This window comes from Mauremys mutica, chromosome 11 (genome assembly GCF_020497125.1).
Source record: "Mauremys mutica isolate MM-2020 ecotype Southern chromosome 11, ASM2049712v1, whole genome shotgun sequence".
NCBI lineage: Eukaryota > Metazoa > Chordata > Testudines > Geoemydidae > Mauremys > Mauremys mutica.
In genome coordinates this window covers 75,217,337-75,241,315 of record NC_059082.1, presented here as the reverse complement: position 1 = coordinate 75,241,315, position 23,979 = coordinate 75,217,337, and the positions used below count along the sequence as shown (strand labels likewise).

General features: G+C 47.0%; 3 protein-coding genes across 14 annotated transcripts in view; 2 read left to right on the top strand and 1 right to left on the bottom strand.

Moving 5' to 3' along the window:
• Positions 1-244: 244 nt before the first annotated feature.
• NUDT1 (nudix hydrolase 1) lies at positions 245-7,474 on the bottom strand. Of its 8 annotated transcripts, none has more exons than XM_044980632.1 (5): positions 6,836-6,914; positions 5,728-5,887; positions 1,801-1,914; positions 1,382-1,527; positions 245-918 (listed from the first exon to the last, which is right to left on the bottom strand). In XM_044980632.1, the coding sequence occupies exons 2-5, from the start codon at positions 5,877-5,879 to the stop codon at positions 746-748; spliced, it is 585 nt and encodes a 194-aa protein (XP_044836567.1). In that variant the 5' UTR covers positions 5,880-5,887; positions 6,836-6,914; the 3' UTR covers positions 245-745. The 8 variants fall into 8 exon arrangements, with proteins under 8 accessions (XP_044836567.1, XP_044836568.1, XP_044836564.1 ...); XM_044980633.1 differs by having other exon boundaries at positions 6,886-6,913; XM_044980629.1 differs by lacking the exon at positions 6,836-6,914 and adding an exon at positions 6,579-6,601.
• Positions 6,949-11,605, top strand: MRM2 (mitochondrial rRNA methyltransferase 2). Its single transcript, XM_044980635.1, has 3 exons — positions 6,949-7,211; positions 8,120-8,409; positions 10,819-11,605. The coding sequence occupies exons 1-3, from the start codon at positions 7,204-7,206 to the stop codon at positions 11,259-11,261; spliced, it is 741 nt and encodes a 246-aa protein (XP_044836570.1). The 5' UTR covers positions 6,949-7,203; the 3' UTR covers positions 11,262-11,605.
• Positions 11,606-13,669: 2,064 nt separating this feature from the next.
• Positions 13,670-23,979, top strand: part of MAD1L1 (mitotic arrest deficient 1 like 1) — a 505,376-nt gene continuing 495,066 nt past the window's right edge. For 4 of the 5 annotated variants that reach the window (XM_044980781.1, XM_044980779.1, XM_044980777.1 and 1 more), the window contains exons 1-6: positions 13,670-13,737; positions 17,887-18,049; positions 19,494-19,634; positions 21,109-21,288; positions 22,736-22,860; positions 23,559-23,640. In XM_044980781.1, the coding sequence (XP_044836716.1) occupies positions 17,900-18,049; positions 19,494-19,634; positions 21,109-21,288; positions 22,736-22,860; positions 23,559-23,640 (678 nt within the window). In that variant the 5' untranslated portion in view covers positions 13,670-13,737; positions 17,887-17,899. The remainder of the gene's footprint in view (positions 13,738-17,886; positions 18,050-19,493; positions 19,635-21,108; positions 21,289-22,735; positions 22,861-23,558; positions 23,641-23,979) is intronic. The other variant, XM_044980778.1, reaches the window with a different exon arrangement.

The following is a 23,979-nucleotide window of genomic DNA, read 5'->3' as shown; positions in this document are numbered from 1 at the left end:
TCACTTGTCAGCATGAACAGCTGAGCAGGAGGGACAGTTAATGACCATTTAAACAGTGAATGAATAGTTAAGAGAAATGAGACCCTGGGCAAGGCCTAAGCAATGCTGTGCAACCACATTGCTTTATTTTACCCATTGCCACAACCTCCTGCTGCTTCGAGAGGAAAAGAACTAGAGCCATGCACAGGTCCATGCCCAGCTGGCCCTGAATAAGAGGAAGCAATAGACTGTCCCAGTTTGTAGGATGGGTGGGGAAGAGAATTAAGGGGAGTGCTAGTTCCAGTGCTGTAGCCTGTGAAGAAAGTGGTTAACTGTTACGCTCCAGTCTCTATGCTGCCTGGGGGCACGTCTCCTGCTTCTGGGCTACTTTAAAGGGCCTTTCAGAAATCATCTTGTCACTTCCCTGGAACATGAATCAGACCACGAACGCTATATTCATTTTAGTATTTTAATGTAAAAGAGGGCCATCTGAGAAGGAACAGATTATTGAGCTAACTGTTAAAGGAGAAGGGATACCATTGAATTATGGGAGTCATTACCAAGCCATAACTGAAACACCCCACACCTTGGAACTGTACCAGCACAAGAACTGCTGTCTTTTGTTCTCCCTCAAGTATCCTCTGCTGAGAAAGGAGAGCACTGCATAAAGTGGTCACTGCTATGGCGGGTTAACACCCAATAGTTGGGGCCTGGCCCAATATGGGCAATGATGTATTTGGTGAGGGCGGAATGCTGCTGTTTCCTCTCAAACCTCCTCCACCTGTCTCAGCGTGTACTCCAGAATAGTGTCTAGGCCCTGGAACTTAAAATAGCCCCGGAACAACTTCTTTTGGAGCAGTAGGGGGAACCAGTAGACATCATCTGGCCACATGTGACTGAAAGGCACCTGATCCAGTTGAAACCACTGCGGACGCATTTCTAAAATAGGAAGGATAAAGAGGTTTGGGTAAACTTACTTCACTGCTCTTTTGTTTTGATGCTGGGTGTCCTAGGAGGGAAGGAAAGCACTCCAACAACTATGATCCATAGGCCTGCACAGCTAGCTGGCTTCCTTATGGAGGGATTGTAGGGGGAAATTGTCCAGAGGAAGAAGCAGGACTCAGGGAGGCAATGGGCTGCTAATGTTGCTCAGACAACATAGCCCTACTCAGCCACCACCTGCTTTCTAGTAAACCCTGGCAGGAAGCTTCTGGTCAGGAGAATGAGGGCTGAAAGTCTAAAACTAATATTGAGGGTAGTGGGGAAGAGAAATTCAATGTGCATCACAGAGGCCCACATAAGATTGGGACCAGCATCACCCCTTCTCCACATAAGCTTTTAAGTTTTAGGAAATCGGGGCAAACAAATCTTCTTTGTGCTGCCACTTGCCCCGTGCTCCTACCGTCACTTTCTGTTGGCTCTCCGTGAAAGGTGTCCGCCCGGAAGATGTGGACTTCCATGAGCTCAGAGTTACCTACAAACTCAAAGGTGATCTGACCCATCTTCTGCAAATTGTCTACAGTCAATCCGCTCTCTTCCAGCAACTCCCTGCAAGAGGGACAGATATCTTTGCATGAGGGCGAGCAGTGGGAAAACACAAACTCAACAGTCAACGTCTACACACACACACCACTCTGGGGGGAAGGCAGAGAGACAGCCTGCATCTTTTGCACAAACGTGGACAGAGAAATTGAGGGGGGAAGTTGACAACTTTAAGGCAGGAGTGCCTAAAACTTCCTCAGCTTACGATCACATTGGCAACTTGTCAGGAGTGTAGAGGGTGCACCTGCCAGTGGAAGATGAGAGCAAATTGTAACTCACAAAGTGCACAGGTCCCAGCAAGTATTGGTCCAGCTTGAATTCCAAATTGCCAGCCTACTTGGACCAAGATGGCTCGGAGCATGCTGGGATCTGCAATCTGCTGGGACCACGCACCAGTGTTAGATGAAAACTATTAGAGCAAGGGCTAATGAGCCATTCCTAAATGATACATCATGAAATCCAGAAAGCAGGGAACTGTTACAACTTTGTGTGTGTGAATGTTGCTGTTTGGATAATAATGGCGTATTCCAGACTCTACAGGGGAAGACTGGCAGAAAATGGCACCCTGTGAGTAGAGATCTCAGTGGATTTAGGACAAGCCTACTGCTCATTGCCGGAAGCAGGCTTATTAAAAATGTTGTAAATACTTGTTATAGGAAAAAAATCAAGATTTTAAAAAAGAGACATTCTGGAGAAATTAGGTAGAGGAAAGATTAGGTTTAGCCTTTTACAGTTGAACTCTGTACTTTTGTACTAAATCAAGTTATTCAAACATTACTCCTCTTGCAAGGGGCAGATCCTTTTTAAGATACACTACAGCTGGGTGAAAACTCTCACCATCTCCAGCCTCACTTTTAATACTGAGCAGTTCTATGGGATCCTTCCCCAAGGCAGCACATAGTGCTTTGCAAATATCAGTTAAGCTTTCAGACATCTTGATGAGGAAGGTAAGATATATAGGGATGTCTGCATTTACCAGTGGAATTCAGCAACTGCTGAGGCAGAATGAAACTGCTGTTTAATAGCACAGGATACTAGGTAATGGTTCGAGACAGGAAGTCAATACTATATCCAGCTGAAATGCAGGGGGGATTTTGGAAGGTTGGATGCAATGATCAAAGCTTAAATTTGTTCAGAACTGTTGGGTTGGTATGCCTATTGTTATGAAAAGTGTCAGTTTCTTCTCTGATGAGCAAAAATAGCCACATTTACATCTTATCGGAAAACACCATGCTGGGGGCCATGCCACTGACCCAGAGAAGAATGTTACTTTTGACTTGTCACCTCCGCTTCCAATGCACACCTAAGGACTACAAAAGGTGTCTCATTTAAATATTGATCTGGCTCCCCTTTTAATTCAGATATTCTGAATCTTCAGCAGTATTTTATTGGTCAAATATGTAACAGCTTTCATTTGCAGGTCTGAATTGCCAGTACAAAAACCTGTAGTGAACTGTGTTCAGAGGACAGAACTGCTGGGCTTCATTCCAATACTAATGCAGGATATCCTCACAATCCATGTGATGCCAAATATTTTACATCTTATTTAGACCAGTGTAAATTGTGTCAACTATTACAAAAAAGCAGTGACTACAGTGAACTTGCTGTGTACACACTATGTGAAAGTAGGAGAGGCTAAAGGATATACTTAAAATTCTGCTATGTCTTCTCTGAAGTTGCCAGCCAGTTCCCCACTTCATCACACAGGGCTTGGGCCACTTGGGGAAAAAAATAGATGAACTGCTTTATTTACATAAATGCACTTTAGGCAGTTTTTTGCCTGCCCCTGACAGATTCGGTATGGAACTGTGAGCTTAGTCCAGGGCTCTTCCAATGTACAGCAATAACTCATAGTTTGAAAGCTACTGTATATTCAGCTGCAGTATTTAATTAAAGTTAGACTTGACTTTAAAATGAATGTGCAGTTGGATTTTATTATTATTTTTGGCAGGGCAGTAACTCCCAAGTTAAGTGTAATGGGAACCTTCCGTAAGGTATCAACCTCTCTCTGGCATCAATCCCATTTTAGAATTACACACTGATTTCATGGTTTGACTAATTTTAGTTGATCTTCCTGGAATAGATGATAGTGTCTAAAATAGATGTTTTCTCAGCAACAGAGCGTAAAGCTTCATTTCACAGGCTTCATTTCACTGGGTGTGACACTGCTATGGCTTTCTAAGCAGTTAGATACATCTGTGTACAGTCCAGTTCCCTACACCGTGGCTGGAAACATAATGGGTAAAAAATTAAATTAGAATAATGAACCACTTCAGTGCTCCCTTAATAAGATAATGACATGGTGAACAATGTTGGGCGTTTGAGGGCTCTAGGGGATACTGTGTATCAAGTGAGGTACAGTAGCCCTTGAAGCAGGAAACATAATTTGATCCATGTCTCAGATTAACAGTTAGTCATTATGTATGCTAAGCCCTACCCAGAGATGGGATGGCACGAGAGAGCCAGATCCAACAGGCTGGTGCAATTGGTGGCTGAGCTAGTTCCCCAGAGTGCCACTGCTGCCAGCTCTGATGAGCTGCTACACGAGGGCTCCAGCTCTGATGAGCTGCTACACACAGTCCAGAGCAACCTCCTTTGTCAGGGTGCTGACCACGCCGCTTGTGATCGCTGAAACATTCCAAGTATGGCTGAAAACTCCTACATGTTAAAGCCAAGCAATGGTGCAAGTGGCCAGTGTACACCTATGAAATAGAACCTCAGTGCTGGTGTGCAGTACTCTGAGAACTTTACAAATACTTATTTAATGTTAAATTATTCAAAGCATCCCATCTACCCTATTTTCAGCAGTAGCAAGAGCCTAACAAACCAACAGCACACTGTAGAAAGGAGGCTCATCTCCCTCCTGCCATAAACTGTCAGTAACTCATCTGAAAGGCTGTTATATAAAATGCAGCTGAACAAGCTCTGTGAGAGACCAGTTGTCTGCAAAGTAAACTACTCTATGCAGAAGGGAGCTTTGGAATTCCCAGAAACAAGCAAAGCTAGCCAGTGTAACATACCCAGAGACTTACTGTAGCAATGCCAAACTCCCTGCCATTCTGAAGGAAAATTCAGGCATTTGTGAAAGGGCTGGGAGGTTGGGAGACATGGGCTTATGTCAGAAGAACTCTTCTATATGAAGCTGACATTAAATTTTATATGAAATTACTGATTCAGCTGTGATCTGCCATGTTACCTTCTGCTGCAATCCCAGCAGATCTCAAGACAAATAGGAGTGGGATGGTTCAATCAATAATTGGAGAGAGACCCAAGTGCTGCAGAAAGTCAGTATTGGTGACTCAGTAGCTGGCACTCTTCCTTTGAGCCCTTACTGAAACAATCCCACAACACAGCCAAGGCAACTCTGTGCTGCTTATCTTTTGGATGAAACTTAAAACAGGTTTACCAGAGTCTCTGGCACTTTCAGAGAAACAGAGATATTAACTTGGTATCCTGGCCAAATTACAACTCATGTAATTACATTGTTTAGCACACTATTCATCAGTCACGTCCTCAACTCGTGTAGTGCATAGAGACTATTGCAATAGGTGCTACTTACAGCTCAAGTCATTTTCAGTGATGGGTGAAGTGATTCTCTACATAAACCGTAGCAACCTGCCATACTTAATTAGTTTACAAAGAGCTCAGTGATCTTCCCACAAAAGACTTGCCACGTAATATTTAATTGGGCTAAGGCTTTTGTAATAAATTATGTTAAGGGGGAAAAAAAATCACTGATCGGTGCTGCCAACTCTTGTGATTTTATCACAAGTCTCCTGATATTTGATGCTTTTCTTAAAGCTTCAGCTTTCATTTTTCAAAGAAAGTTTCCAGCCCTCAACATTGAAGATAAAAAAATTGAAAAACACGAACGGGAAAGATTCAAAACCCAAATGGCAAATAAAAACCCCCAGTGTTTTTGTTTTAAATTATAATTTTTAAAGACATCTCATGATTTTTTTAAAAGGGAGGCTGACTCATGGTTTCTAAATGCTAGAAGTTAGTGATATTCTCTTGTTACACACCTAACTTGGAGATGCCTGGCCAAATGACAGTTTGAATAGTTCAGAGAGAGGGATCACCCAGTCTGCCTGCCCCTTCTGGTTCAGTAAGGAGTCACCAACTGACCCATCAGTGCCCCATCTGGTCTTGTCTCCCACACCCCCACAGCACACATGTGCCCATGCAGTGCCCCACCCATCTCACCTGTGGGCTGCCTGCTCTATGGTCTCATCCACTTGCACTTTGCCCCCGAATCCATTCCAGCGCCCAGCCCCGAATCCACGTTTCTTCATGCCCAGCAACACCTGCTGGGGCTGCACCACCAGCACCAGTGTGAAGAGCTTGCTTGTGAACATCGCTCCGTCTGTGCAAAGGGGAGATGGGTCTGAGCCGGGCACTGCTGGGAGAGTGTGATCACACACCGTGGCCTGCGCCCACAGCGCATGGGATACACAGGCAGGGGTGCTAGAACAATTCATATAGTGGGGGAGCTGAGAGCCATTAGCCTAAACTATAAACCCTGTGTGTGTGATGGGAACCACTTCAAAACCAGGCTGTGCGGTAGCACCCCCATTTCCAGCACCTATGTACACAGACTGCGTGCGGAGAAGGGGCACTAGTCAGTGGGTCATGCCCGCCCAGTCCTGCCCCCCACTTAGCCCCGGAGATTGCTGATTAAAGCCAATCCCCCCCCCCCACTTCAGCGCCCAGCCCATCACTGACCTATCTGCTCTCGGCCCGGCCGCTCTTCCCCCACCCCCCATCACTAAGCTGGCCCGCCCTGGCCTGTCTCGCCCGCCATAACTAACCTGGTCTGCTCCGCCCTGCCTCCATCACTAACCTGGCCCGCCCCGGCCTGGCCCATCCCATATCAGTAACCTGGCTCCCCCCCATCGCCTCACTAACCTGGCCCGCCCCGGCCTGGCCCATCCCATATCAGTAACCTGGCTCCCCCCCATCGCATCACTAACCTGGCCCGGTCTGCTCCTCCCCCCCGTCACTTACCTGGCCCAGCAGGGCTCCCGCCCCGGCCTGGCCCGTCCCACACCAGTAACCTGGCCCAGCAGGGCTCCCCCACATCGCATCACTCACCTGGCCCGGTCTGCTCCTCCCCCCCATCACTCACCTGGCCCGGTCTGCTCCTCCCCCCCCATCACTCACCTGGCCTAGCAGGGCTCCCGCCCCGGCCTGGCCCGTCCCCCATCACTCACCTGGCCCGGTCTGCTCCTCCCCCCATCACTCACCTGGCCCGGTCTGCTCCTCCCCCCCCATCACTCACCTGGCCCGGTCTGCTCCTCCCCCCATCACTCACCTGGCCCAGCAGGGCTCCCGCCCCGGCCTGGCCCGTCCCACACCAGTAACCTGGCCGCCCCCGGCTCGGGCCGCCCCGACCCCCATCACTCACCTGCCCCGCTCCGCCCCCCGGCGGCCCCACGTGGAGCGGCCCGGCGGCGGCGGTTGCTCCGTCGAAAAGGGCCCGGACGGAAGCAGGAGCCGGACCGGGCGCCCGAGCGAGGCCGCGGCGCGCAGAGCCGGAAAGCCGCTTTCTCCCCGCCCCGCCCCGCGCGGAGCCGAGCCGGAACCCGCGGCGCAGAGCGTGTTTCTGGGCGGGGAGGCCTCGGAGGAGACGCCGGGAGCCGGGCGCGGGGCTGCGGAGGCGCTTGGCTGGGGGCCGGAGCCATGAGCCGGTGAGGGGCCCGGCGGGGGGCTCCGGTGCCGCTGCCCGGGGTGGGGGCGCTCAGCCCGGGTTGTTCTTCCCGCGGGAGGTGGCACAGCGGGGAGCAGGGAACGGAACCGAGTGACAGCCCGGTCTAGAGACACTTGTGACCACTAGCCCCAGCACCGGCCCCTGGAGAGAGGGGTCTGAGGGCTCGCAGGGCGCTCCCTGCCCGTGGTGCATTACGGGGGGGCGGGCTGTGACTCCCCAGTGCTAGAATAAGACTCATTCCATCTCCCTTGTTCTGTTCCTCGCTTTTTGGGCCTGGAAGAGCTGTGTGCGCGCAAGCACCCGTTCCCCAAGGCCTGTCGCATCGGATAGGGCAGGGTACCACTTTTGTTGCTTTAAAGGAAAAACTTCAGACTTGTTCATATTTGAAATCTAGAAATAGGGACAGTTGGGGAGAAAAAAGGTGGGGCGCAGTTGTTGAACTCACGCAATGAACTTGGTTTGAAATCTCTGGAACGGAAAGAAATTTTTGGTAGAGATGCAGAGGATTAACTGTTGTATGCTAAAACAACTGTCCCAAACGGGGAAATCAGTGTGTTATGGGGACAAAATTCTACTGCATGAGTCTGATACTGTGATGTTGAGCTGATACATTCCTTTGCAGCATCATTACATACCATGTGACAATGGGTTATGGCCCCTGAATAATGTGATACAATAATGTGACGACAAGCAACGTCATCGAGAGGCGTCGCCGCCGAAATGCCACCGAATTTCGGCGGCATTTCGGCGGATGCTCGACCGCCGCCACGATCCTTCGTCTGGTGCCCGCCAGACGAAAAGGTTGGGGACCACTGCTTTAGAGACATATGGTTGTCAAGTGCACAGTAGTTATGCAGAAACAGATTAACTTCCCTTTCTTTTTTATAGTTATCAGAGGTTGGTGAGCACTTCCCTTCAGTGCCAACGGTTCCACACTGCAGCAGGACATCTAAAGAGCAAAACGGGGGCAGAGCACCGCTGGCTGGAGCGACATCTTAAGGATCCATTTGTGAGGGCAACAAAACAACATAATTATCGTTGCCGGAGTGCCTTCAAACTGCTGGAGATAGATGACAAACATAAGGTTCTTCGTCCAGGGCTCTCTGTGATAGACTGCGGGGCAGCTCCTGGAGCTTGGAGTCAGGTTGCTGTACAGCGAGTTAATGCTTTGGGCACTGGTGAGTGCACATGCTTCGCACCCAGAAGAACTAGATAATGCTGACTCAGCCTGCAGTCTGTGAGGAGTGTCTTCTGTGCTACTAATAGATTTAGCTGGATGTGGGTGTGTGCTTACATTCAGCACAGTCATTAAGAGCTGTATAAAGTTTAAAGTGTGTGGGGCTTTTTGTAACCATGATGGTCATAAAGAGGAGCAATTCCTATGGGGTGGAGAGGCCATCTTTAGGGAGTACCCAACATTTCTCAAATGCAGCCACCTAGGCTTTTCTTGCGACCACAGCCTCCTGGACAGTGATGGGGGTAGGAGGGAGCAGTGTCCCCTCCACCAGGACTGCCAGCAGTGGTTGGGCCCTGCTCCCCTCTGGAGACACACAAGCTGGAGGAGCAAGCGCCTAGTGAGTTCCCCACCTTCCCAGGGGCAGTGGGGTCAGGCTTCAGCCCTGGCGTGGTGGGTGGCAGGCTCCAGCCATGGGACTTTGAGCTTCATTCCCCGGCCAGGTGGTGGTGGGCTCTAGCCCTGAGTTCACCCCCCGTCACCCAGGCTCCGTCTGCCTCCCCTAGTGCCCCTCCGCCCTGGCCCCCTCTGCCTCCAAACCCACCACCCCATCCAGGGCTTGCCGGGTGGCTGAGTAAGTCTGCTGTGAAAAGTGATATTTGTATGTTTGTTAATATCACTTTTCACAGACTTAATATCTAGCAAGTCTTTAATAAAAAAACAAAACAAAAAAAGCAAAAGAAGCAACAAGAAAAGAGACAAGAATGTGCAAAGCATCTTATTTGTGTTTCTGTTCTGTTTAGGTCCAGTAAAGAATAGAGACAACTGTACATTATTTTTATTCTTGAGTTTGCAAAAAAAAATCCTACATAAAAATAAATTACAATGATTTGGACACGTATATGCATAGACGCCAATTTCCTCTTTACCCTGGGGAGTGCTCAACCCCCCTTCTGCCCCAGGCCTGCCCTCACTCCACATCTTCTCCCAAGCCCTGGCTCTGCCCCAGTTCCAGACTCAACTCCACCTGAAGGCCCTGTCCCGCCCCTTCCTGCCTCTGCTCTGCCCCCAGCCCAGCCCCCACTCCACCCCTTACCCCAAGGCCTCATCCCTGTCCCACCTCTGCTCTGCTACCGCCCTATCTTTTCCTGCCCCCTCCCCTGAGCATGCCCCATCCCTGCTCCTCTCCTCCTTCCCAGTGCTTCCTGCATGCCGTGGAACAGCTGATTGTGGCGGGCCGGGAGGTGCTGGGAGGGAGGAGGAGGAGTTGATTAGTGGGGCTGCCTGCAGGCAGGCGGGAAGCACTGTGGGGGAGCTTGGCTGCCGGTCGGTGCTAATCATCTGCCAATTTTCTTCTGTGGACAGAGTTGGCGCCAATGCATATATATGCATACACCTCTACCTCGATATAACACTGTCCTCGTGAGCCAAAAAATCTTACTGCGTTATAGGTGAAACTGCGTTAGAGCGAACCTGCTTTGATCCACCGGAGTGCGCAGCCCTGCCTCCCCGGAGCACTACTTTACCGCGTTATATCCGAATTTGTGTTATATTGGGTTGTGTTATATCGGGGTAGAGGTGTATTTTTTTTCCCCCAAAGTTAATTAAGTATTTTAGGAAAAACTGTCAGAGCGGCCCCCAGCAAGAGTTGGTGGCCACACTGTGAGGCCACCAGTAATGTGTTGTGAGAACGCAGGAGACAGATGATCTATTGTAGAAGTGGCTAAAGCTCTTACATTGAGCTACTCTATGGGGTATTATAAGGGTTGGGCATAGGGGAAGAGGGGGGCTGTCCCCATCTCTGTCACTAGCTTAGGATATGTCTATGCTAGAAACATGCTGCACTGTAGATACTTACTTCAGTGATGGAAGAGGTTGCTCCATCGCTGTAGTAAATCCACTTCTCCGAGACCAGCCCTTAGTGGGTAACCTTAGGCAAGAAGCTTAGCTTAGCTTCTCTGTAACTTAATTTCCCGTTCTGTAAACATGGTGGTAACATTGACCTCCTAGAGGTGTTGTGTTTTAATTCATTAATGTTTGTAAGGTGCTGTATACCAGGGAAAACTACTGTTGTTATTGGCTGACTCTGGCACAGTCTTACTGTTGACACACTGGGTAGAGATGGATGAAGAGGCTTTCTGGAATATCGATCATTAAAGGAAAGCTTGCTTTTCTTTTTTTAAATTTGCTAAAAATAACTAGGGTGAGATGAACATCATAAATGAGCATCCTGGTTATAGGAGGGCTAGATGGCACTTTGTCAATGTGTGGTATAGGTTTGTGTATTGAACTCTGAGGAAACTCATGAATATGACTTTTGTATTGTTAGCAGCTCTTGTAATAAGAGTGATTAATTTGGAGGTAAGGAGGTGTCTTGCATCTTCCATTCTTGCATTAACTCTTTCTTTCCTAGATCCTAATGCCCCTGTTGGTTTTGTCCTTGGAGTTGACCTTCTTCATATTCCCCCCCTGGAAGGAGCAGTCTTCCTTCCCAATGCTGATATTACAGATCCAGTCACGCTTAAGAAGATCCAAGAGCTCCTTCCTACAGAGAGGGCAGATGTTATCTTGAGTGACATGGCACCTAATGCCACAGGGATCCGAGAGCTAGATCATCAGAAATTGATTAACTTGTGCTTGACCCTTTTGGATCTGTCCCAAAGTATCTTGCGGCCAAGGGGAACCATCCTCTGTAAATTCTGGGATGGACGGGAAACCCATCTGCTCCAAAACAGACTAATGGAGCACTTCCAAGATGTGAGAACTATAAAGCCTCAGGCCAGCCGGAAAGAGTCAGCAGAGATCTATTACTTGGCAAAACTGTACAACGATGGAGTGAAACATCAGAGACGCTGATGATTGTGTCTGCCCTTATTGCAGTGGTTGTCAGTCACTGACTGGATACTTTGATCTGAAGTGTACTTTAAAAAAAAAAATCACAGCACTGAGACTCTGAAATTGAATTGCTTTATTTTTAAGCCTAATTTGGTGAAATCTGTCATTTATGTAACACCATAGGTGTCCATCATGGTTTATAGATACAAAATAAAACAAGGTTGTTGCCCCACTGAGTTTATAATCTAATTAGGCAAGTAAGGACATCCAGCCTAACTCCTCACCTGGGAAGAAAGCTCTTGGAAATTATATAAAACCTGCCTGTGGAGGATGGAAATACAAATAAAACACTAGTTACAGATTTGTTTACATGTGTATGTTTATTCCAAATTGCTACTCTGCGACTGTAGTCATGCTTTGGACAAAACGTAAGGCAGTTGTCAATCCGAGAGTGAAGAGAAGGGAACTATGAGTCAGTTTTACTTCCTCTGCATTTTTCATAAAAGTTAGTGCAATGTATTAGTGCACTCTTTGCCAAATAACCACATGGGCTGAAAATTTTCATGTCAGCTGTTTTCTGGAAAACTTCAGTCAAAATGGTTAAGCTGTTTCTAAGAAAGAGGCTAGGAAAAATGCATGTTTTACCTGTATTAAAAACTTCAGGTGATTTATTTTTTGAGAAGGTCTGTTGTGCCCAGGGTTTGGAGCAGGGTCTTGAAGCTTGGAAGAGGAGTGGCCTTTTTGTCATGGCTGTGCCTTTTGTTGTCCCCATGACAATCCAACCACATTTAACCAGCTTACAAGCCTCTGAAAAATCAGTTTTTACATGTGCTCAAATCGAGTCCTGTTAGAGCTTAGTAGCTAAATTGTAGTTAGATCCCTCTTCACTTGGCATGCTCTTGCCCTGGGCTGAGCAGGATTTTCCCTGCAATTACAGCTCTAGCCTGCTGAGCCCCAAAGTCATAGAAAGCAAAGTGCTGGAGGCTCTCTCATGCAGCCACAGGAAAGAGCTGGTCAGAGTCACTTGTGTGCATAGTGGAAGCATAGGTGGGAATCCCAGTTTAGCAGTGTAAGGAGGTTTACAAAGTTCACATTTTAGTTACTGTGATTTATTTTGGATTTCTGTTTAAACACTTGCTTTGATTAAACTGCACCCTCCCTTGAGAGTGGGATGGGCATGAATGGCTGAAGCTAACAGTGGGCATCCTTAGGGCTACTGCTGGAGAGGGGAGACTGGGATGTGAATTGCTGAGTTTCTCAGCCTTGTAGCCATCATTTCTAGGCAGAGGGGGCAAAGGTGCAATTGCATACCAAAAAAGAGTGAGGAAGGAAAGTGGGAGTGAGAATTCATTAATTTTTATCTACTTGCAGAGGGACAGCAACAGGATCTTAAAAAAGGACACAACTCTTCATTCCTTCAGGCTTCTTCCTCTTCCAGTGCCAACAGTGCACTTTGGGCATATTCTTCTACTCCTGACAGCACTAATGCTTGTCACTGATGTGATTCCAAATCCAATGCATGCAGTTATATTGCTACTAATGTTTTTTGTCCAGGTTACTCATTTATTTTGCTCATTTTGTAAGCTCTTCATCTCTTCTGGGAAGGAAGCAAAAAACATGCTCAGTAGAGGACAGAATGTGATCAGGTCTGGCTGGCTGGAAGTGAGGCCTGTGGGGGTGTATGATCCTAGAAGTCCCTCCTGATGCTTCTGTCTGTGAAGAAGTGGCAGGGGAAGGTTCTCTGCAGGTGTCCGGTCCAATCTGATAGCAGAGCTGCATGGTTCAAAGGATGGAATGCAGGCATTGTTGTCACTGTGGTCAGGAGTTGTGAAGATCTGGGTGGGCCAGGTGGGATACTCACTCTCACTGTGGCATGCTGGCAGCACAACTGTAGCATGGTGCCTCCTGCCTAGTTGGAGGAGGGATGGTCACCTGCAATGGGGCCTCATGCCCTTTGTGTCCCCTATTAGAATAACTATTGTTAAACATTTGTATTGCACTCGAGCTGGGAGGCCCTAAAAGAAGTCCAGGTCCCAGGGTGCTAGGCACTGTACGCACACAGAGTGGGAGACAGTCCCTACCAGGGATAGCTGATACAGTCTAAAGTACCCAAGGAGGAGAGAGAGGAAATATCACACTGAAGCACAGAGTGAGCAAGGTCACAGCAAAGCTGAGACTGGAACCCATCTCTCCCGAACCCTAGTCCAGGGTCTGAATCACAAAATCATCCTTCCACTCCGGAAGAAAGTGGCAGGTCTCCCATATACAGTGTTGCCATGACACTCAGGGGTTTACTCTACCGCGCTGGGGAATAAGGAATTGCACGCGTGCTCCCGGCATTACGGTAAGAGGAGAACAGAGGCGCTAAAGCTAGGATACAAGTATAATGTGAGCATTACGGTAAGAGGCGGGGCTGGTCTCGCGCGAGTTCTCGTGAGATCTCGGTGCAGGGCAAGGAGGGAGATCCAAGCAGGAGCGACGGAGCCGGCTGCGGCGGGTGAGCGTGAGAGGCCCGCGCTGGGCCCCGCCGGCCTCGCCCTCAGGGCGGTAGCTGGACTGGCCGCTCCCGGCCGCTCCCTCCCGCTCCGTGGCATCACGGGGCCCTCCTTCCCACAGCCCCCCCCGACACTGACCCCCCCCGCCCGGGGCAGCGGCACAGGGCCCCGCCCCCCCCGACACTGACCCCCCCCCCGACACCGGGCAGCGGCACAGGGCTCCGCCCCCCCCGACACCGGGCAGCGGCACAGGGCCCCGCCCCCCCGACACTGACCCCCCCCCCCGACACCGGGCAGCGGCACAGGGCCCCGCCCCCCCCCCCCACACTGACCCCCCCCCCCGCCCGGGCAGCGGCACAGGGCCCCGCCCCCCCCGCACAACCCAATCCCCTGGGGTATCAGTACAGCACCCTCCCCCCAGCAGAACCCCATCCCCCGGGGCAGCAGCACAGGGCCCTGCTCCCTGACACTGAAGCTCCCCCTGAACTCTTTCGGGGCAGCAGCAGCAGCACAGAGCCCTGCCCCCAAAAGGACCCCCGGGGCAGCAGCAGCATAGGGCCCTGCCCCTTGACACTGACCCTCCCGTGGTTGGGCAGCAGCGCAGGGCCCCGCTCCCCCTGACACTGAACCCCCTTGGGCAGCAGTGGTTTTGGTTTTGCATGTTGTATGTGTAGGGCCCTACCAAATTCAATGTCTATTTTGGTAAATTTCACGTCAGAGAATTTTTAAAATCTGAAATTTCATAATTTCAGATATTTAAATCTGAAATTTCAAATGGTTGTAACTGGGGGTCCTGACCCAAAAAGGGGTTGTGGAAGGATCACAAGGCTATTGTAGGGGAGTTGTGGTATTGCCACTCTTACTTCTGCGCTGCTGCTGGCGCTGCCTGCAGAGATGGGCAGCTGGAGAGTGGCAGCTGCTGGCTGGGAGCCCAGCTCTGAAGGCAGCGCCACTGCCAGCAGCAGTGCAGAAATGAGGGTGCCATGGTATGTTGTTGCCACCCTTCAGTATCACCACTGGAGGTGGGTCTGACCTGGCCTTGGGAGTGGCCCGTGCTGGGGAAGGGGAAGTCCCATCCCTCCACTGCCTGGCTGGGGCTAGCAGCTGGAGCCCAGAGCAAAGTAGGAGCCCCTGGCTGGGGTGCCCCAGGCCCTGCTCCTCCCAAGTGCTTGGGTGTTAAAGGGCCCTTGGGTTGGCTGTGGGTGGGTGACCCCCAAATCCTAGTGAGGCAAATAGAAAGGAGCACAAACACTGCCAACTTAAGTGCAAGAGTGTAATAAGAAAAGCCAAAGAGGCGTTTGAAGAACGACTAGCCAAAAACTCTAAAGGTAATAACAAAATGTTTTTTAAGTACATCAGAAGCAGGAAGCCTGCTAAACAACCAGTGGGGCCCCTTGATGATCAAAATACAAAAGGAGCGCTTAAAGATGATAAAGTCATTGCGGAGGAACTAAATGGATTCTTTGCTTCAGTCTTCACGGCTGAGGATGTTAGGGAGATTCCCAAACCTGAGCTGGCTTTTGTAGGTGACAAATCTGAGGAACTGTCACAGATTGAAGTGTCACTAGAGGAGGTTTTGGAATTAATTGATAAACTCAACATTAACAAGTCACCGGGACCAGATGGCATTCACCCAAGAGTTCTGAAAGAACTCAAATGTGAAGTTGCGGAACTATTAACTAAGGTTTGTAACCTGTCCTTTAAATCGGCTTAGGTACCCAATGACTGGACGTTAGCTAATGTAACGCCAATATTTAAAAAGGGCTCTAGGGGTGATCCCGGCAATTACAGACCGGTAAGTCTAACGTCGGTACCGGGCAAATTAGTTGAAACAATAGTAAAGAATAAAATTGTCAGACACATAGAAAAACATAAACTGTTGAGCAATAGTCAACATGGTTTCTGTAAAGGGAAATCGTGTCTTACTAATCTATTAGAGTTCTTTGAAGGGGTCAACAAACGTGGACAAGGGGGATCCGGTGGACATAGTGTACTTAGATTTCCAGAAAGCCTTTGACAAGGTCCTTCACCAAAGGCTCTTACGTAAATTAAGCTGTCATGGGATAAAAGGGAAGGTCCTTTCATGGATTGAGAACTGGTTAATGGACAGGGAACAAAGGGTAGGAATTAATGGTAAATTCTCAGAATGGAGAGGGGTAACTAGTGGTGTTCCCCAAGGGTCAGTCCTCGGACCAATCCTATTCAATTTATTCATAAATGATCTGGAGAAAGGGGTAAACAGTGAGGTGGCAAAGTTTGCAGATGATACTAAACTGCTCAAGATAGTTAAGACCAAAGCAGATTGTGAAGAACTTCAAAAAGATCTCACAAAACTAAGTGATTGGGCAACAAAATGGCAAATCAAATTTAATGTGGATAAATGTAAAGTAATGCATGTTGGAAAAAATAACCCCAACTATACATACAACATGATGGGGGCTAATTTAGCTACAAGGAGTCAGGAAAAAGATCTTGGAGTCATCGTGGATAGTTCTCTGAAGATGTCCACGCAGTGTGCAGAGGCGGTCAAAAAAGCAAACAGGATGTTAGGAATGATTAAAAAGGGGATAGAAAATAAGACTGAGAATATATTATTGCCCTTATATAAATCCATGGTAAGCCCACATCTCGAATACTGTGTACAGATGTGGTCTCCTCACCTCAAAAAAGATATTCTAGCACTAGAAAAGGTTCAGAAAAGAGCAACTAAAATGATTAGGGGTTTAGAGAGGCTCCCATACGAGGAAAGATTAAAGAGGCTAGGACTCTTCAGCTTGGAAAAGAGAAGACTAAGGGGGGATATGATAGAGGTATATAAAATCATGAGTGATGTTGAGAAAGTGGATAAGGAAAAGTTATTTACTTATTCCCATAATACAAGAACTAGGGGTCACCAAATGAAATTAATAGGCAGCAGGTTTAAAACAAATAAAAGGAAGTTCTTCTTCACGCAGCGCACAGTCAACTTGTGGAACTCCTTACCTGAGGAGGTTGTGAAGGCTAGGACTATAACAATGTTTAAAAGGGGACTGGATAAATTCATGGTGGCTAAGTCCATAAATGGCTATTAGCCAGGATGGGTAAGAATGGTGTCCCTAGCCTCTGTTCGTCAGAGGATGGAGATGGATGGCAGGAGAGAGATCACTTGATCATTGCCTGTTAGGTTCACTCCCTCTGGGGCACCTGGCATTGGCCACTGTCGGTAGACAGATACTGGGCTAGATGGACCTTTGGTCTGACCCGGTACGGCCTTTCTTATGTTCTTATGACCATCGCCTCCCTGGCCCATGTCATCCACCCATAAGGCTGTCTCTGTCTCATCCCAAAAAGTGATGCCCCCCATACCGTGCTACCCTCACTTCCGAGTTGCTGCTAGTGGCAGCTCTGCCTTTAGAGCTGGATGCCCAGCTGGCAGCCACTGCTCTGAAGACAGTGCAGAAGTAAGAATGGCAATACCACGACCCCCCTACAATAGCCAGATTTCATGGTCTGTGACTTGTTTTTCATGGCCATGAATTTGATAGGGCCCTATGTATATGGGAAGAATGTGGACTCCAGAGCAGGGGTTTTCACAACAAATTTGTTGGTGGCCTCAGAGTGTGGCCACCAACTCTTGCTGGTGGCTGCTCAGACAAACCTGTCTCTGTCCCTGCCTCCCGTGGCCCTTCAGTGAGAGCCTCACCCCCACCCCAGGTGGGTCAGGAATTCAACAGCTGCCTGTAGAGTCCCTGGTTCCCCATGCCTGACTGGGAAGGAATGAAGGAGCTGCCTGGGGGAGCACTCCAGCAACTGAAAGCTGCAACCGCCTCCTCTGACAAGAGCTGCCTCCAGCACTGCGCACACCATGTCTCCAGAGGCACTGCCTGGGGCCCCCGAGGAGGCTGTGCTGTGCAGAGTACCAGTCCCCGCTGCAGGGAGGAACTGCTGCTTTGCCCCCACAATCTGCTCCCCCCGCCCCTGCTTTGGAGGCTGTTGTGGCTGAAAAAAAATCCACTGGTGGCTGCATATGGCCCCGGTGGCCGCATTTGAGAAACTGCTGCTCTAGAGTGACTTGAAGAAAGCTGGTATGCCTTCCCTGAGGTACAGCAGTGAATAGGAGTGTAAGCTGCCCTGGATGTTTCACTTTTGGCTTTGTGTGCTTGTGTTTACAGCAGAGAGCTCACAATGGAGAACCTGGAGGATAATACAACTGTGTTCTCCACCCTGAGATCTTTCAATAAGTTCATTTCACAGCGTGTGGAGGGGGCATCTGGTCCAGCCACACCAGGATCATTTCAAAGTACCTTGCATATGCAGTACCAGCAGAGGGTGCAGGTGAGACATCCCTGGCTCACTGACAGCTGAAGTGTCACTACAGTCAAGAGTTTAGATTTCATTTGGTCTTGCACATGGAAATGTTTTTTTAGTTAGGCGATGGGGGCTGTCCCTTCTTACATTGCTATCCCTACATTGTCAATGATGGAGATAATTTGCACCCAAAATAAAACTCTTAATTCCTTTAATTTTTTTTTTTAAGTGAGTTATGGGCCTGACTCTTTGTCCTGATTAATTAAGGGGCTCCCTTGAATTCTTCCCCATTAAGTTATCTGTAGGCCAACTCAGGCATCTGTATTGTGATTTCCCTTCATCCTGCCCCACAATTGAGCTTAACTGATGGCTTGCTTGCAGGGTTGGACAGTTTTTCCTGGCTTGGATAGCTCTCTCTCTTGAAAACGTACTGTCAGCTGGGCTAAACTATCTGTGGTGTGTTTATGATATTGACTCTGAGGACTGAATTGAGATCACCAAATTCGTTCCATTGAGGCCCTCTATCTGGGCCAGAATTGTAGCCCTGGAAGCATAAATGTCTAATTTACTAAACCAGTCTTCATGGATACTATGGTGATGGCATTTCAGCAATACCTAAGATAGCTTAGACAAATCTCCCTTAAAGTTCTTGTGTTCTGTAGCTTTGTTTTGGATCCCTAGTTATGTTTCTGAATGTAAAATAAGGCTTTGTCATGTTTATTTTAATTTCCATTGCATTTAAAGTTCTGACTATAATATTTTAATCTCCTTACTCCCCTTTTTTTGTGTGTGACATATCGCTGGTTGTGGAGTCTTCAGTGAATGTGTGTTGAGGTCTGGGATTCTAATTGTCTTTATGAAACATGAATATTTCCTCCATGTTCAAAGTGCTCTGTTGATTCCTTCAGTGCTCCTAGATTGCACAGTAGTTTTACAAAAAAAAATGCATTCATGTAAATAAAAATTAGGTTGTACCTTGTATGTCTAATTGCAGTGGGAAAAACCTGCTACTTTGCTTAGCACTTAGTTTCACAGATGTAAGTATGGGGCCTGATCCCTGACCCTTGACTAGCTCCTGTTTCTTCTTTGAGAAGGCCAAAGAAATCTGTAATAGGAGTCTTTTTAGTTTTTTGTGTGGTAAGTGTATTCTAGAAGGGAGCTTCTGTAATGATTGGTGTGGGAAATTTGGAGTCAAGATCCCAAAATTCACCCATACTCCCATTTTTAGCTATCACTGAGTCACTGTGTGATCTTGGGCATGTCACTTAACTCTTGGTCCTCAGTTTCCCCATCTGCTAAATGGGTATGATGATATTTACCTACCCCATATAGGACATGATTGGCTAAATATATCCAGGTTTGTAAAGTAATTTGAAAGCCAAAGCTGGAGGGCATTGTAGAAAGACAAAATATTATTGCTTTTCTGCTGATTGTGTGTTTTTATATCTCTCTTCACATGGAAACTGATCAGATGGAGGAAGAAGCTGGGCAAATCCGTTCCAAATCTCAGCTCCTGCAAGTGGAACGGGAGAAGATGCAGATGGAGCTGAGCCACAAAAGAGCTCGCATTGAGCTGGAGAAGGCAGCTAATACTAATGCTAGGAGCTACGAGGTAGGTACGGTATTCATGTTATCTGACAGCCAAGGCTCCAGTCAGAGCATCTTGAGATCATTAAAACTTTGTTGCATGGTTGACAAATAGTCTGATACTGATCTGGCCACATGATAGTCTGTAAATGTATTTATTTAGCACTCTGTTGCTCATCAGTATAAAACAAAAGGAGATTCAGGTCTGCTGCATTAAACCTTGTTTCTTCCAGAAGCGTTTAAACTTCATTTGGCACAATTGCAAACATTTGGTATGTTTGACTGTAATGAACTGGCATGATAGCAACACCAGTCATGCAACTGCCATACAAGAGAAGCTGCACTGATAAGACGCTGAGCTCTAGTCAGCGACTATTAGCTTCGTTGCCTTCTGGTTGTGTGCCCAGATGTGTTTGCTTAGCTCTGTTGCTCAAATAAGCAGCAGAGTTTGTGGGCTTTGTCATCCTATAAAGCTCTTAGCGTCTCTCCAAAGTTCAGCTGCTTAAAAAAAAAAAAAATCAATTCAGCAAAATATTATAAGGATGCTGGGAGACAGATTTACTCTGTAGCTGTGGGTCACTGAGTAAATTCCTGGTTCTGCCTCAAGTCAGGTGATCTTGCAATTAAGCCAAGAACAGTTCAAACCTGAATCTAGCTGAGTCAGTCACAGAAACCCTTAAAATACTGGTACAAAAAGGGAGCATCACTAATCCAGCAGTGTGGTAATTACCCTGCTCAAATTTGGTGCTTCATGAGTCACGTGGATAAAGATTTTAGGAACCTTGCATTGCTTTGCATAATCCTTGCTTAGTATGTAAATCTGTGGCCCGATTTGCTTTGATTAGCAGAGCAATTTGCTTTACAATTTTCAATAAGTGCTAATCAATTTGAGTTAGAAATGAACTTGAAATGGCATGTGAAATGCTGTCAGAGTGCCAATAAAATAAATAAATCTAGCTGAAAAAACCCCCTAAATCTGCCCCCATACGTTGGTGGTTTTGTTGCACTGGTTGTTTATACTGTATGTTTAAAGTTGACTTATTTAAGTTTAAAGTATTTTAGACTTAAAATGCTCTAATGCAAATAGAAATTTGACAGAGAAACTTGTCTTGTTACTCCAGATATTAAGGTCCCAGGCTCAGTGAAATAAACTTGTGCAATGGTAATTGATGTATCCAGGGTTTTCATGTTTGAGCCTATGTAAATTATGCTGTGCAAACCAGGAAGCCAACTGTGTGTGCTAACGTCCAAACGTCAGTTCAAGAAGTGCTTGGAATTTGTCTAGTAATTTTCTGGCTTCATTCCCCTGTGTTTCATTCCCCTGTCATTGAGAAGCTTTGCTAGTGAGGGGGGTTAAAGAGTTTGGCTCTGAAACGCATTGGTTGGTGGGGTTGCCTGTGGGACTATAGTGAGGAAGGGGGCAAAGAGGAAAGGACAATGTCTTCACCGTTGTGGATCTTTCTTCTTTATGAGGTCCCTTTACATTTTCCCTTCCCTAGCGAGAGGCTGACCGTAACCAGGAGCTCCTCACGCGTATAAAGCACTATCAGGAAAAGGAAGTGGAGGCTGAGGCGAAGCTGAAGGAACAAATGGAGATGAATAAATCCTATAAGAAGAGCATGGAGACTGTGAGCAAGAAGCTGCAGGAGAAGGAGAGCAAACTGGCTGAAGCTAATGAAGTAAGAGCATAGCAATTTCTTATTTCACCCAGTGCTCTAGGTGACTTTGAGGGTCACCTGGAATCGGAGCAATCCACTCTTGTTACAATTTAAACAAACACAGATGAGATGTGTCCCCTACTCCAAAGAGCTTACAGTCTAAACAGGACAGGAAACGGGATAACAGTGAATATGGGGAATATGAGACGACATTGCTTGGAGAGGTGGATTTGGAGGAGAAAGACAGTTGCAGGGCAAGGACATGGAGAGCGTTCTGGGCATGGGGGAAATCAGGATAGAAGTCATGAAGTGAAGAGGGCAGGAAAGCAATGAAGGGAGTGATAACATGAGAGGGAGTGAAGGAAACGAGCAGGAGAGTTGGAGGAGCTGAGATTTAGTTCGGACCAAACTACCAAGAGAGGGGACATCTTCCAAATATGTCTTAAATGGCAACTTCCTTTACTGGCATTTGTTAGCTAAGCACCCACAATTTAGGGACCATGAGGAGGGGTTCAAATGAGTAGATTTAACTTGTCAATTGGAATTTGTGGCAATAAAAGTAGGAAGACACTATTAGAGGTTGGAAGAAAAACTAAACCAATATTTTGGAGTCCCCTGCAACTGATCTATTTCTATGCCACTTTTATCCCCACATCCCTCAAATTTGGGTCAGGGATCTTGTTTCTTTAATGCATCTAACACATTTTGGGTGCGATCCGATATGTTTCAGAATGCTAAAGGTGGGAGTGAGGTATGAGGGTCAGGTGAATAATGGTTATTCGCGCCAATGTGGCTTATTTTTCAACTTTGTGAAGTTCCTTCCTCTGCTTTGCTGTCTATATTTGCTATATAAGGTTCGTCAGTCAACTAGTTTATTTCAGACTTGGCAGTACTGATGTTTGTCCCTCTGTGTGTGTATTTTGAGTGAGTCTGAGAGAGTGAGAGCTGAGCCTAGTAGCTTAGTAAAGGAGTAATGGCAAATGCTGCTGTGAGTACTGTCTTAGCCATATCTGTTCCTTGTGCCAATCACCATGGTAGCCAGACCTCTACTGAGGACTTGTCTCTGCTGTTACTTGGCTGGTTGAAAATGTTTGGGTCTCTATTTTGTAACCCCACTGCTTAGGAGCATGTGGCTGAGGTGATGGTGGGATAATTGTCAACAGTAAGACAGATCCTCTTGTGAGCACAGGTTCTGGCTTTGAGGTTTGTTTTTTGCATACCAGTTTGAGGTCATACACTTAATGAATAATGGAAATGTCAATTTGGGTGGCAGATGAAAGAGAGCAAAGAATTTTTTTTTACTTTGTTCTGAGGTGGGTTTGCAGGTCTTATTGTGAATTATTTCTAGATTCAGTGTTTCACATTAGTCAGTTTGATCTCAGCAGTTTGCATTCCATAATGTTCAGCCTGGAGGTCCATTGGTCTATTTGTGTGTTGTTTATTCTTCCCCTTCTTTCTGTGAATCCAGATGATCAGCGGATTGAAGGGGAAAATATCTGAGTTGCAGTGGAGTTTAATGAATCAGGAGATGCAAATGACAAGCCAGGAATCTCAGAAGCAGGAGCTGATGGAACAGCTGGATGTGCAACACAAGTGAGTAGGGGATCAACAACTGCCAGGAAAAAACAAACCTTCAGTCTTATGCAGCTGCTGTCATTCAGAAAACGTTCAACAGCTTTTTATTTTTGCTGTTCAAAGGGCTTTTTTGATCTGGATGTGTAGGTTATAAAATTTGCCGGAAACTAGCACTGAGCAGCAATTTAATTCTACCTTAGTTAAAAAAAAATCCAAGCTTAAAACCTCCCTTACTTTTCATATTCATGTTAATACTTGATTTTGTACTATGTGTAGTTGAGGGGTGATTAGAAGATCTGATGAGGTGTGTGTCTGCCTGGTGCATCCTCCTCTTTCAGCTCCATCTACCAACACTTCTTTTTAGGACCAAGGTTTAAATGACTTTTTCTATTATGTAATGTAATCATGTATTTGTTGGTGTGGGCATGGGGTAACTTGATCGTGAGGATCTCTACGGATATATGGAATCAGGTTTTTTTTAATAAGAATGAATATTTCTGCTTATCTAAATAGAGGTAATCTGTCTCCACACTGAATATCTCAGTTGCCCCAGAACCTTAAAGAAAGGTCCTGGGGGGCAGTTCTTGCTTTTGGTCTTGGTGGTAAATGATGCTTGAATAAGTGTGTGCCTCTAATATATTTCTATATCTATAATAGATTGTTCCCATCAAGTGATTCTTGTATGTAAATGAATCTCCTATGTCTGCTTAAAACAGAAAATGTCAGGAGGCCAACCAGCAAATCCAGTTGCTGCAAGCAAGCCAGTCTCTGTTGGCAGAACACGAGCAGAAAATTAAGGTGAGTGTGTATGAGACCCACACTGAGTGTCTGCTTTTCATTTTTACATAGGAAAAGTATCTGAAAGAGTTACCCTTGCAGTAACTGAGAGCCACTCTGTCATATAAATGGCTTGCCTGTTAGGTGGCGTAGAGCTGAACTTGCCTAAATTCAGATTTCAAGGCACATAAATTAGAAGGGTGGATTACACAGTCTATAATATTCAGCACTTATACAATAACTCCTCACTTAACGTCGTCCTGGTTAATGTTGTTTTGTTACGTCGCTGGTCAATTAGAGAACATGCTCGTTTAAAGTTGTGCAATGCTCCCTTATAGCATTGTAGGTTATTTGGCAGCC